Below are 15,259 nucleotides of genomic sequence, written 5' to 3' on the forward strand. Positions count from 1 at the left end.
CATCTTTATTGTGATTTCAATTTTTTTTACATGATATTTCGTGAGTTTATTTTTTAATATATTCAAAAACATAGTAAGACATGTAATGTAAAATTGTATTCTTTTCATACAAAAACAATTTTAAATAGATTTTACAATTCATGTTATCATGTCACAAACGTGTTAGATCTAAGTAAAGCATTGACCAAATACGGCCACAAAAATGAACTAATTCAATACTTCGTATGATATGAAAATTTGAACATTAGAGTCACTTTAGCCCATAACATATCACAAAAATTAACTAATTCAATACATCATGTGATATGAAAATTTGGACATAGGAGTTACTTTAGCCCATTACCCAAAGCACAATTCTATGTTCTAAAAATGTTGTAAGACCCTGATATCAGAACATGTGATGTTCAATCTTTCTTATGCTTCTAGGTAGGGTTCCATTGAAGTTGGAAAATAGATAACATTTTGTTTTTTGTAATGATTGGGGTTCTCATTCCATATCAGTTTGCTGCCCTGCTTGTTGCATGCTGGGAGTATGGTGGGCCTTTTGCTTGACCTTTTAAAGAGGGGATGCCAGTTATGTCCTGTAATCTTATCAATGCCATCCCTTCCATCTTCAAAAGAACCAAACTATATGTTGAACCATGCCCCTTTTATTTGTTGCTAAGTTATTTTAGCTTAGTTTGATCTCAATATAAAACAAAACTAAGAATGAATTAGAAGCAATTGCCTTTATAAGCGGTCTAGTCTTCTTCTTAAATGGGTTAGTATATGGTTGGAATTCTTGCCTAATCTGTAGGCGATTAACTAAGCATTTGGGCCACATGTTGGGTGGAAGGTTCAGGCTTGTCCCTTGCTTGGGCTTATAAGCCATGGCGGTCCTGGATTTGGAACCTAAGATCAGCCTTTTGTTATACACAGAACTTCTTCTTAATCACCTTTTTCTGTAATTTCGAGACATTATTTTCACTTTAAGTGATAATCAATTCAAGTTTGCTCCTGAGTTATTCCAAATCAAGTTAAAATCAACTTGGACTTAACTTGTTAATTCTCTAATTAAGCTCGATGGTACTTAATACCTTATTAGCCTAATTGAGTTTTTTTTAAAAAATTTAAATAATATATACAAATGTTTAATTAACTATAAGTAATTCCATTACATTTCTCAAAACAAACTCAAATTTGAAAATTAAAAAAGTGATCAATTTCAAGTCAAATTTCAGTTATTCCTAATTAAGTAACTTCATTACCAATATGATATTTATTAAATTTATATTTGATGTATTATCAATGTATAAATATCACGAGATCATAATTTTCTCTCAAAAAAATTAATTTGAAAAAATGTGTAGCGTCTACTTTTATAAACTTATCAAGATCTCTCTCCCTGTCTGACGTAGGATTAAAATATACTCTTACTTTTTCTGAAATACTTGATATGACACGAGCATAAAACGACTCGAGAGAAGTTCATATGGGAGGAGATTCAGGGTATTTGACCCAAATTGATATAATTAAATGCTACTCACATGTTTGGGTAAAGTTCAATAATGAAATACACCCACCCCACGCCTTTGTTTTATTTCCCATCAAGCAGTTATTGTGAGGGTTGCTCCCACTCCCCCTTCAAATCAAAACAAAATGACCCCACTCTTTTCATTACACAAATGCAGAAAATAAAGGTCAGGTTGTCAATTGTACCAATAGATGTAATAAAAACCCCTGCCTTTCTTTCTGTTAGACAGAGGGAGTGAGTGACCTTCCCAGGCCCCCCCCTTATTTATTATTAGACAATGTTCAAAATGAGACCACATGTCCATTGACACGTCTTTCATCATCAAAGCTTTGTCTCTGTTTCTTTTGCTTTTTCTTTCTTTCTTTTTCTTTCTGTGTCTCTGCTTGGTTTCCAAAACTTGTTGAGGGAACCAGGAAAAGAGAAGAAGGGAGGGGACAAGAGGAAGAGGAATTAGATTAACATGGCGATGGATTGAAAGCAAAGCTCAGTCCAATTTAGTCAAAGGAACCACCTCTTTTACAAGCCCAAAATTTGCATCCAAAAGCAATGCTCACCATGGGCCTTTTGCAAGCTAAACCAAGGACCTGAAGAGTAAGCACCAAGGTGCCGGGAGGTGCTTAAACAAAGACTGGAAGTGGAAGCAACTTGAACTTACAGAATTTAGACCTTTGGACACATGGTTTAACCGTCATTGATTTAAGGAATGGGTACCTTAAAGACCCTAGCACAAAATTCGGAATAGATAGTATTTTTATTATCTTAAACCCTATTCAAACTAGATTATAAGATATTTTAATTCTATTTAATTGAATCGAATATTGCAGGATACTTGATTATAAAGTTTCCGTAACCATCCTTTGCATAACACTATCAATGATAGATTATGGAAAAATTCAACAACTTTTATTATTATATCTATTCATATATATTTTCAAAATGACTAAAAGTTTAGACATGTTAGACTTTTAAGCATATAATTATATGTACTTTAATTTAATACTATGAAATTTAATCGATAAATTTTTGCATTTCTATATTCTAATTTAAATAATGCCTCAAGACCTAGCAAGGGGTAACATCTTTTTGTCATTGTTGCTTATCTTTTAGACCAACTAAATGTCTAGTCACATAGGAAATAATAAAAAAAATTATAAGAGCATGCAATGCAAAAGTTTGGAATCTCACTTTTTAGCACCCAAAGTGATTGGATAATGAAAGACTCGTGCTGATTGGAGACAACAAAATGAGAAAAAGGGGAGCTAAAGTTGAAAGCAAATGAAAAATGAAATAGCTTGAGTCATATTTTTTTTTCTTTTCAATTGATTTTTCTCTTTGCCCACAAATTAAGCAAAACTTATAGTATTTTGGGTATGATCATTTATTTGATCTAAGTTATCACTTTCGGCTAAAAAGGGACAACTTTAATTGTCCAATTTTGGGTCCACTTCCATCACAATTCTGGTATGAAAAATGGATTACGAAATGCTTTGAAAAAAATCCCAAAACACTAATAGTTTGTTTGGACTGTTTATACTAAATAAATTTTCTTTAAATAAATAGATTATTCGGTTTTCAAGTCAGGTGCAATGTTTTGTATTTCCAAAAAAAAATCCAAAATTAAAATCAAAATAAATTATTGATAAAACGTGAATTCAAGATCAATGTATTATTTATTGTCAAAACAGATCACTTATCAATTGAACAAATACATATATCACAAATCTCACATTAATAAGAGGTAAATATGAGTTTTAAGTTTATAAGTGAGGGATTTCTTCCACTTAATAAGTATTTTTTTAAGTTGAAAATATGGATACAAAACAAGTGATATCAAAATTTACTTAACTTTTCACTACATGAGACTCTTCATAAAATATATTAACTTCGAGGTAGGCTTAGACCAAGACAGATGTCTTTTTTATAAGTGAAAGAGTCCTCCACCAAATTTTATAATTTATTATTTTATAATGTTTCAAAATACTATCTGTTTTTTTTATATTATTTTGATTGCAGTACTAATTTTAAGTGAAATTCTTTTAATTTTGATGTCATTTTAAGGATAAATATTGTAAAATAAAAATAAAATACATTATTTTCATAATTTCATATCATTTGAATAAAAAAGAATAGTCAATTTAAAAGGAAATAAATAATAAAACAAAATCCATTGGTAGTAGTACATGTACATGTTTCGTAAGAATCGCAAAGTAACTAACCAAGATAGTCAAACATTGGAGGAGTGGGATGTTCTTTGGTCGTGGTCGTGGTATGATTGTATTGATGTCTGTCACGGGTATCAATCACGTGTCTCTAAACATCTTAGTCACCTCTCACGGGTCATTTCCACCTTTATTTTCTTTTAAATAATATTTTTTTTCCACTTGGTTGAAAATTTTTTACCCCATCAAGGATTCGTCCACGTCCCTCCCTACCCTGTGGAATTAAATTTATTAATTTAAATATTTAATTAAGTCTTCCCACCTTGTGTTCCTCGTTCCTTTGTTTTCTTCTCCTCGTTTTTATGTTAGCAACTCAATGTTCTTCTTCTAAGTTCTAACCATACATTAAAAAATAAATAAATTTTATTTTTTTAATTGCATTTGTTACAAGGAAAAAAATCTTATATTATGAAATTATGTATATTATAAAAATGAATAATACATATATACACAAGATTAATGAATATATAAAAATTTATATTTTATTACGGAATTAATTGCTACTAATATTAGTTATGATTAGTTTAGAAGTTTTATTTATTTATAATTAAAACCTTATCAATTTCAAATGAAAGAAGTTAGTACATTGCTTAGGGACAAAAAGTCAAATGAATTATCGAGAGTTTTACCTAAACACGTGATTAAATCATTTTATTTTTATTTGAATAAATTTAAACCAAATTTTAGAATATCCATGAGTTTATATAACAAACAATATAATGAATCATATATTTAATTTCATTTTAAACACGATTCATGATACAAGAATGATACGAAATTAAGTGTTTTAAGTTTAAAATTATAATGTTTTGTATATTAATTATGTCATGTAATTATTCATTTTACCTATTATGTTAATAAAAAATGAGATTGGTTTTGGTATATGAACATGGGTCTTTTTTCATTTATCAAAGATGTTTTTCAATTTAAAACGTATGGTATCAAAATAAATTTAAATATTCATTAGTGTAAAATCATCGTAAAAAGATATAAAAATGGAGAGAAACTCATATTAATGTAAAAGTCTCTCTTTTACAAGTAAATAGCTAATATAATAAAAATGATATATAATTAAAAATAATAAAATATTATGAATTGTATATTACTAAAAAATAAAAATAAATTTATATAAGATAATTAAAACACTTAATTTTTGAAATCATAATTACCAATTTGTTATTTTAATATATAGGAAAAATCATTTGCTCCACCGAACAGTTTGACTAAGCAAAACAAGCAGCTGCGTGAATAGAAGCAAAGCATGATTGTTTTTCTCATGCAAGAGAAGGGGGGGGTGCATTGACTTTTGTGAAACCTTTGCAAGCATTAAGATGTGTCTGTCTTCTCTTCCTCGGCCCAAATATGCTTCTATCTTTAATCTTAAATTATTTTATTTTTTCCAATACTGTCAAAGGCAATAATAGATTGGAAAAATAAATAAAAATAGAAGAAAAATAAATGGTGGAAGGACAGATAGAGATCCAAAGTAAATTAATGCAGTTGGAGCCTACTAGTGTCAGACTCCCTTTACTTATATTACGCCGTTTTCACTTTTCTTTCTTTTTACTATTCCCACTGCTAGTGCCTGCCTCTGTTTCTTTCATCTTTCTTTCCTTTTGTTTAATTTTATCCCGATCCTTTTGCTATTACCAAGACATGATTTCCATGCACCTAAGCAACATCATACTCCCTAGCCCTGTAGGCCTCCTTCTCTAGTCAATAATGAAGATAAGATGATAAAGATTATGCAAAATTAATTTATATTAATTTATTCTTTATTATAGTAAAATTTAAAACATAATATTTTAAAATTTTATTAAATTATATATAAAAATTCAAATAATTTTTTATTTTTATTACTTTTAATCAAATTATTATATTTTTTAATCAAATAAATAATTATAATTAACAAAATTATTAATTAAAATATTATATATTATTTAATATTATATAACATTGATATAAAAAATAAATTACTTCGATTAGTTTGATTCAATTATCGAAAGTTAAACTTATGGTAAATATACTAAAATAAGATATATATTAGATATCAAATAATGTTTGATTTATTTGTTTGAGCTTAAGTTCATATGATTTTAAGCATAATTTCTTCACACCTTAATTTAATTATAAATAAAAGTTATAATTTTTTTAGAAAAGGACCTATGTAATCAATAAAATTACTCTTCTTTGTATAAACATTTTTCACTTTGATTAATTTAGTTAAAAAAATTTTCAATCGAAAATTAAACCAATTAAACCATTATGACCAAACACATTTAATCGAAATAACCAAATATCAAACTAATAGAATTGAAAAAATAAAATTCATTTTGATTTGAATTTGTATGTTCTTGACAATTAATATTACGTTATACAAAATAAAAAATAATATTTGAATTGATGATTATTTAATTAAATGTAATAAAAATAAAAATTTATTTAAATTTTTAAAAATATTATTATTATATCATATTGAAACTTTGATCACAGAAGTGGTATAAAAAGCGAAGGCAAACGGGTGTGTAAGCCGCGCTGCACAGAGCAAAATCTCAAATATTTAAGAAGAAGGAAAAATCGTCACCAAGTCCAAAATCTGACAAGAAAATGCCAATTGCGCTTCTCAAAGCTTTTGAAAAAATAAAAAAATATACTCCAGTAATTAGTTTGTACCCCATTCCCCTTCCCGTCCTTTCTCTCTGTTATGTCACTCTCCTTCCCCTTTTGCCGTTAACAGGATAGAATCTAACGTAACCTCTCAATCCTAAAGTTTCTAACTTTACCACCTTCCCTCAATAAACCAACCAACAGTTTTCATTCTTCCACCAGCCGCAGCAGCAGCCCTATCTTTTCTTTACCCCCATCAACAAAAAATTTAGTTTCAAGAATAGAAATCAAATAAACATGTTAATTCAGTCTTTTTTTACCATCAAAACTAGTTTTCATGCATGAATTATTCACCTTCATGCACAAGTTTGCAGCACATCTTGTTATTTTGTATATAATATAGTATTATAGTTCAATTAATTACAACCGTTATATTGTTAAGATTTTTGCTGTCTTCAATGATACATTATTAATGCGCACGGTCGATTTTGATATTAATTATTTGAAATTTTTTGAAATATTTCAATTTGAAATTTTCCATCATCAACCTTCTCGTAGAGTTATAGGGGTTAGAGGTTGAGCACATGGCTTGGTTTTGTAATACAAAATTTCAATTTTCCCCCTAGCCATCAACTACTCCACCTTAATTAAAAAAAAAGAATTGAAAAGAATTTGAAACAGAGAAACAGTTAATATTAGTAGGTGTTTGTGTACAGTAATCCCAATGAGGTTATCAAGTCTCATCCCAAAAAAAGGATGCCATGAGGTAATGATAGGTACATGAGCTTCAAAGCAGGAAATGCCATTAAAGAATTGTGGGGTTGCCTCCACCATTTCATCTTCATTGTGCCAATTACTTTCTGCAAAAGAATACTCTCCTCCCCTAGTCAAATTACAAAAGAAAAATTGGGGTGGGTCATCTGTTCTGTTTAACAATGTAACAGATAATCAATAACAAAGTTAATTCAATGGATAAATGAGTGTCAAGTTGATGAAAGAATTTTAAGACAAAGGGTTGGTGAAGGCAATCACAAAAGGTGCAACCCAAACAACTGCCTGTTGCACTGGGCCTGTGACACATGATTTGCCCCAGTGAAAAAGGTAAACACTAGAAACAAGAAAAACAAAAGAAAAGTAAAAGCTTGGGTTGGGAGGTAATTATGGGCATGAAAAGAAAACCAGAGACACTCTCTCTCTCTAACTCACTTTCTCTTTCTTATTGTTACAGTTGTGAGCTTTGGGACAGATCTTTGGCCAAGGAAAAAGCTTTACAAAAAGAAACAAAGAAAAACCCAAACCCCAGAGTAGGCCTTGTTTTTTCTTCACATATATTTTTTTCTCCCTTCTCTTTCTTTGCATGAGGCAGGGCTATGATTGAGTGAACCAGACAAAGGCTTCCTCGCTGTCCAAACCTATCTTCTTCAGCTTCCTTGTTCTTTTTTGTTCTTCTTCGTATTTTTACTCTTCCCATTTTTTGTTTTCTGATTAGACCCGTGAAAATAAAAAAAAATGGGAAATGCTGCTTTTGTTTGGTTGGTGTAGTGAAATGAGTGATCTTTATTTTCCCCGGAAAATGAGGGAAAGCGTAAGAAAATAAGTATAGGCAAAACCAGCTGGAAAGAAAAAACACCCAATATTTTTATTTTCTTGTCTCAGACACATTCTCTCTTTTTTTTTTCTTCCTTCCCTGTTTCTCTTTTTTTTTGGTGCTTTTTTCTGGGGCTGCAACATTTGAACAGGAAATGAGGAAGCACGGATGGCAGCTTCCTTATCATCCACTCCAGGTTTTTTCTTTTGGGTTCCTTTCGTTGTTTCTGTTCCTAATATGTAAATTTGAGCCTTTTTTTGTTGTTTCAACTCTGGGTGCTGAGCAAAGTTTCATCCTTTTTCCTTGTCTGTGTGAAGGTGGTGGCTGTTGCTGTGTTCTTGGCACTTGGATTTGCTTTCTATGTGTTCTTTGCTCCTTTTGTTGGGAAGAAGATGTTTCAATATATTGTGATGGGAATCTATACTCCACTTGTAAGCCATTTCAACATTTTCCTTTTATTTTTTTACATTTTTTTTTGTGGGTGGAAGAACTGAGATCTGTGTTTTCTTTGCTTGTTGGTCTCTGATTCATGTGTTTATTTTTATCACTCTGATAATTTTCTCCAATCTAAGGGTCCCTTTCTTTTCTGAGTCATGTTTTTTCTTTTGGTAGTTTTATCTTAGTAGACTCTCTCAAGCATATCATCAACCTGTCACTTTAGCTGATAAGGGCTAATGTGCTGCTTGTCTTTTTGCTACTGTTCCTTTTAGGAGGCACTGATTCTGTAAAAGAATTTCTAATTTCGTTTGTCCATTAAAAGAGTACTTGTTGCTTGCTTGATTTGATGAAAAGACTGTACATTTAAATTTCTTCTGATTAAGAGTCGATGGTAGCCTCTTTGCCTTTGGACTTATGTTTTCTTGGACAAAATAGTTTAAGTTATTGATGTTGAATACCTTTAAGGAAGAAGTTAAGAACAATTGGATCTTCCTGGAAAAACCTGTATTCCTTCATTAGAACAGCCTTAAGTTTCAAAATGCTCATTAAGTTTGCCTCTTTCGTGGTGGTCCGTTGAACCCAGGAGAAAATCCTAACTTTGTTTTGCTACTGGAATCTTTGGTTGTATTACCATTAAAATCTAAAAGGTGCAGTGTCCAAATAAGTAAATAATTTATATTATCATTGTAAAATGTTAAATCATGAACTACTAAACTGTTATCACAGCAAACAGAGAGATCTAAAAACTTAAGACCTTTAATTTTTAATTCTCATTACATTATAAGGTACTCAAGGACTTGGGTCCAAGTCTTGTCTAGGAGTGGATTGGGTTACTTAGTGACACATCTAAAGCGTGTTGTACTCTCTCTTCAAGAAATACTTTACACAAATGGCCATTAACTCAGTACTTTAATTAAAAACCCAATTGGCAGAAATTTTCAATCAAATTATCCTGAGGCCTGAATTCGAAGAAACTGTACAATAATAGCTGATAATATCTGCTGACAAAAATTTGGTCAACTGAAACTAGTGAAGTGTTCTTTCTTGAGTATCAACATCTGAGTAATAGTAGTGAAGAGTGTAGTTAGATTAAACATGGCTATTTTTGAACATAAATGAACTTCCCTTCTCAATTATCGCATGCTCATATAATGTGCTGCAGTTGCACATGGCCTAATTTGATCTAGCTCAGGCGAACTCTGGTTGGTGATTTTCTGGGACAGGAAATCCTATGCAGATCTCAAGTTAGTCTGTTGAAATTAGATTTTTTTGAACTCAACAATATGCTGTTTAAAGTATAGTGTTGGCACTTTAGATGATTACAATTGTAACATTAGGCTCAAGTCATGGGCTTTAGCATAACTTTTTAGTTTAGATTTAATGCATGGTTTGAAGTGCATTTGGGGAGGTCATAAATTATGCTAGCAATTTCTATGTATCAAGTATGCATGGTTGAGTCATTTCCCAAGTCTTGTCTACAAGTCATAATTAGTACTATAATTCTATGTGAGTATGCACGGTTGAGTCATTTTCTAGTCTTGTCCACACGTTATAATTAACAGTTTTATAATGCTGTATATGATAGAAGTTATATATGGCACCCATTGTGCTTCTTTCTTTTATTGTATTTGATGTGTCCTTATCAACTTGGAGCTTTAGTAACAGTATTTCTTTTTAGATTATGTGTTGTTTTGGCCTATATATTTGGTGTGCCGCGGCGGATCCTGCAGACCCTGGAGTTTTTAAATCTAAAAAGTATCTCAAAATTCCCAATAATGGAAAGTATTCTGGAGCTAAGGACTCTAAATTAGGTGGGGATTCAACTGCATCCATGCATGATCATAATACTACTTCTGCTGGAGGAAAACCTCTGGATAAGGATGCAGCAGGTACAGATGAAACCGTGAAAGACAAAGGTGTTGAAATTGAGGGAAACAAGGCTTCATCAGAGCAATCATCTTGTTTGCTATGGATTTTCTCTCCTTGTGCTTTTATCTGCAAATGCTCTAGCTCAAATGAAGAATCTTCTGAGCAACATATGAGTGAAGATGGCATGTTCTATTGCAGTTTGTGTGAAGTTGAGGTACAAAAGCATCTAAAACCCATAAAGTTCAATTTATCAGATTATGTTCTCAATGTTGACATGACATAGCTTAAGAGGGAAAATAATAGCTCCATAATCTCAAGATTGTCATATTAATGGTCTGGTGTTCAGAAGTCAACTGTGCCTGTTTGAATTTTATTGAAATTGTGTGCCAGAAGAATTTGATGGGAAAGGGTATCCTGGAATGAAACATGCTTTACTTGATCAAATTAAAAGATAATGGTTTTGAGGCTCATGGATCTTGCATTGGTCTTATGCTGATAATAAGATTTATGATATTGCTTTGTGTTTTGACATCATTCATAGTTTATATTTATCAAATTTAGTTTTTTTTATTATTATTTTTGAAATGTAATGGAATTGCATAAACAGAGGGAACAAAATATTCACCTCCAAATATTTATCATATTTATTTATTATTATCGTTGGCAGGTCTTCAAATATAGCAAGCACTGCAGAGTCTGTGACAAATGTGTTGACCGTTTCGATCATCACTGCAGGGTACTGCTGGATCTTCATTTGTTGGAACTTTTTCCCACTTTATTAATGGTTCTGCTAATGCTTCTTTTATTCCCTTGGTTTTTGTAGTGGCTGAACAACTGCATAGGAAAAAGGAACTACCGACAATTTTTCACTCTCATGGTTTCTGCTCTTCTATTGGTAAGCACAAGTCTCCATCTTCCGTTTACAGATCAGATCTGAATCATCGTATTACATCCTGTAATACTGTGTATTGCTTTGAGATCCCAGATTCCTTTATAGCCAACCTCTTCCTGAGAAGCCTCTCAGATCCTGATCATTGAGAACTAGAACACTAAGCTTCTTATCCTCAGCATTCTAAGAATGAATAAGCAATGTCCTGTTACTCAATTTGGACCTTACAGTTAGCCTCTATTATCTTGTCACCTATCTTCCAATCAAATGCCAAATACATAAATAATACCGTATAACATCCTGAGATTGCTGCTATGATTCCGCGGTTGCCAGAAATGAAGAAACCCAGAGTAAGCTGTTTATTTTCTAGTCATTTTCATTTTAATTGAATATTGACAGGTATATACATGGTTTGTCCACCTTGGGCTTGAGATTGCAGCTTATTTTACAATGGTCGACTGGAATCCTTGTACTTATCTGCTGTTTCATTGAGCGGAAGCAGTTTTCTGTGGATATCTCATCAAAGTTAGGAAGCAGTTTCTCTTTGGTTCCATTTGTTATTGTGGTTGTAAGTATTCTGTTTATACTTATGTCAATCCTTATTTTCCTCCTCATTTCTCTTTTACTTAATTGACTTTCACTGGTACTGTTCAATTCTATATATTAGTAGATTCTGAAGGATCTTTTTAGCTTTCTATAGAATTTAGGAGATCAAGAAAAAAAAAATACAAAAGAGTAGCAACCTTCAATTTAAAACATTAGGCTAACGTAGCATAATTTCTAACTGTTACAGGCATTGTGCACCATTTTGGCCATGATCGCAACATTACCTCTTGCACAGCTTTTCTTCTTTCACATTCTACTTATAAAGAAGGTAAGCTTGCTAAAATTTATCTGCCATGTGAAGGATGTTTCTGTTAAATACTCTAATGGAAGAATTTCTTCCTGATTTATCCTACATAAGTCAAATCCTAATGAGTATTAGAAAGTAAAGAAAGGCTAACTAGCTAATTAGGTGATTCCTGAATGTGCCTCAGGGAATCAGCACATATGATTACATTATAGCCTTACGGGAGCAGGAGCAAGAGCAACAAGGAGTTGGTGGTCAGCAGAGTCCGCAAATGTCACCTGCCAGCTCACTTACTGGATTAAGTAGTGCTAGCTCCTTTTCTACTTTTCACAGGGGTGCATGGTGTACACCCCCGCGCCTCTTCCTTGAAGATCAGGTAATTTTGATGAACCCTTCTTCTGCAAGAGATTTCAATATGGATATGAATTGTACATTATACAATTAGTTTAGTATTCCTGAATTGATGAAGCTGAGAGCTGTTGTATCGTTGTTGCTAGTTTGATGTTGTTCCTCCCGATACTGGATCTGTGAGTTCATTTGGGAAAAAGATGGTAGGGGAAGAACCATTTAAGAAGAAGAACCCAGGAGCAGTTAAGATCAGTCCATGGACGTTGGCACGGTTAAATGCAGAAGATGTTTCAAAAGCCGCAGCTGAAGCAAGGAAAAAGTCCAAAATCCTGCGGCCTGTGGTGAGACATGAAGCCCCTTTTGGGCTAGAGGCAGACAGCAGCTTTGGCAGCAGTGGCCGGCGAATGTTCCCAAGGCCTGATGGCAACAGAAGACGAGCATCTAAGCGGGTGCGTCTTCCAGCTGACCTACCCCTGGACCCCTTAATGAACATTTCTGCTAAAGCTGCTGAAAAAGGTTTGAATGACACATCAAGTAGTTTGGCACCTCTTCAAATGGAAGCACGAAGTGCTTTCCAAACAAGCCGAGCAATGTCAAGCTCCGTTGGGATTGTTGCATCTTCACCTGAGAGCAGTTTGGACTCACCTGATATTCATCCATTTCGGGTCTCCTCATCAGGAGCTGAAGAATCAAGACGGCTAACAGGTTTACCTGCTGTCAATATGGCTGCTCTGAAGGGATTTCCATTGTCAAGGTCTACTAGTGATGGGTATGAAGCGTCTGGTGGGGAAGATAGTGATCGAGTTCCTTCCAGGATTGTCCAGAGATCAACAAACTGGAGCAATGTTCTCTTTGGTTCTGAACAGGATGAGACGGTCGTTAAACTAAAAGCACCATCTTCATCCAGCCAGGCTAATATTAGAATGCTATGACTGATTGTGGTTAAAAAGTTCATTCTTTAATTTTATGGGCCCAAGAATTTCGTGTACTTAGTGAGGTCCTCATTCAATTGATTTGGAATTTTGAATATTGCGTTTGAGATCTTCAACTCAGGGCCTAGCCTAATGGGGAAGAGATGACAACGGCTGTAAAGACAACTCTGATTTCCGTCGAGGCAACACTATCTACGGGAGTTTCAATCAAGTCAGTCCTTTGGTAACTTGCATTGGGGATGGCAAGAAGGAAAGGTTTTGGCTACGTACTGGGTATAATACTCCATTGTACTTCAGTGTGGGTTTTGGTAAAAAAGTGATTCCTAATGGACCTCCCTTAAGCATCTCCTCAGTTTCTGAAAAAAAAAAGTGAAAAATTTACGGATAGTCCATGTTACATCTCTCCTCTCTTCTTAAGTATGTGCCCTTGCAAGCAGTCCTAACTCTTTACCATTTTCATTCTGTCTAGCATTTTTATCTTCCCATCTTCCCTTATGAGCTCTTGAGGTTTGAAGTTAAAAGTTAAAATAGGCTTTTGTTCATGAGGCCCATGGGAGTACTGCAACCAAGCTACCAATCAGGTTACTCTCTCATGTTAATCCACTTTATGTTCGTTAGCATTCTTCCAGCAATACGTTAGCTCCTGAAAATGGATCAGCTAGTATACACCGCAAGCTCACCTAAAACATGAACCCAAAGCATAAACAGGCGATGGCCCTGTTTTGGGATCCCAATTTTCCGCTACTTAAACGTTATGTCTAGTTGCTGTAAACAAACCAAACTAAGCTACTAGTTCGATTGTGAAAGATTGAACAAAGGAGGGAGTTGCAATCTTCAGAAAGTAAAGTTAAACAAGCCTTGGATGATGAGCCACTTTTAAGAATGCAAACTGACCAAGACAGCAGCTTAGTATCCCACATGTACTCTCACATGTAAGGTTACTAATCCTAATTTCTTTAATTCAAGAATGAATAGCAAAATCCAAGTGTAGCAGGATTTCAGAGGATGCTCATTGTTGGTGACGCAAAGAAGCGTCTTATACACAAGATCCTGCATGAATGCATAATATCCATGGAAAGCGTAAATGAGAGAAATCTAGTCATCTTCCCCATTTATTAATCTTGTAGCTCAAAACCTTCCCCTTTCACTTTGAATCAGCTCAATGTTTCAGTTTAATTAAAGGATGACCAGAAAATCCCAGGGGAGCAGGACTTCAGAGGATGCTCTTTGTTAGTGAAACAAAGAAGCTTCTTATACACAAGATCCTGCATGAAAGCATAATATCTATGGAAGGCTTAAATGACAGAATTCTAATCATCTTCCCCATTTATTAATCTTGCAGCTCTAAACCTTCCCCTTTCATTTCGAAGCTGCTCCATGTTTCAGTTTAATTAAGAATGAATGGCAACATCCAAAGGAAGCAGGGTTGCAGAGGATGCTACTTGTTAGTGAAACAAAGAAGCTTCTCATACACAAGATCATGCATGAATGCATGATAACCATGGAAATGAGAATTCTAGTAAGCTTCCCCATTTATTAATTTCGTAGCACAAAACCTTCCCCTTTCACTGTGAATCTGCTCAATTTTTCAGTTGCAAGATCTAAAAGCTAAAAGATCACTGCAGCTGTGTAAAAGCTTTACGTTGGTTGGAACTCTGTAAAACTTAGAAGCTTCATTTGTGGATTAGTTCCATGATCCTAGATAGAAAGCTTTCAAGCATAATTTCCGACACAGTCATGTATGACTTTGCCATCCAACAACCAAATTTAATCATGGGACCTAGCCAGGTAAATTGAGTATAAAAAAGAATCCAAGAAACAATCAAACTAATGGGTAATTCTTATTCAAATCATAATGTGCTCTCATTCCATTCCAGCAGCACAGCCAAGATTTCACTCTTCAATTCTTTCCAGTCCCACCATTTTCCATAATAGTTTCAAACACGTGGAAGCACAAAGACAAAACTAACAAGCTAAACAGTTTTATCCCAAATGCAAAGAGAAGC

The 15,259-nt window shown here is 33.4% G+C and overlaps 1 protein-coding gene across 1 annotated transcript; it reads left to right on the forward strand.

Moving 5' to 3' along the window:
* LOC18610329 (probable protein S-acyltransferase 22) lies at positions 7,551–13,689 on the forward strand. The gene is made up of 9 exons (XM_018115848.1): positions 7,551–8,123; positions 8,245–8,358; positions 10,044–10,448; positions 10,902–10,970; positions 11,058–11,129; positions 11,563–11,691; positions 11,917–11,997; positions 12,161–12,349; positions 12,471–13,689. The coding sequence occupies exons 1-9, from the start codon at positions 8,082–8,084 to the stop codon at positions 13,251–13,253; spliced, it is 1,884 nt and encodes a 627-aa protein (XP_017971337.1). The 5' UTR covers positions 7,551–8,081; the 3' UTR covers positions 13,254–13,689.

This window comes from Theobroma cacao, chromosome 2, assembly GCF_000208745.1.
Source record: "Theobroma cacao cultivar B97-61/B2 chromosome 2, Criollo_cocoa_genome_V2, whole genome shotgun sequence".
Classification (NCBI taxonomy): Eukaryota; Viridiplantae; Streptophyta; class Magnoliopsida; order Malvales; family Malvaceae; genus Theobroma; species Theobroma cacao.

Coding starts and splice junctions, on each gene's coding strand:
- LOC18610329 (XM_018115848.1), top strand. CDS start 8,082: ATGAGGAAGCACGGATGGCAGCTTCCTTATCATCCACTCCAG. Junction 8,359..10,043: donor TGGGAATCTATACTCCACTT/GTAAGCCATTTC, acceptor ATTTCTTTTTAG/ATTATGTGTTGTTTTGGCCT. Junction 10,449..10,901: donor GCAGTTTGTGTGAAGTTGAG/GTACAAAAGCAT, acceptor TATCGTTGGCAG/GTCTTCAAATATAGCAAGCA.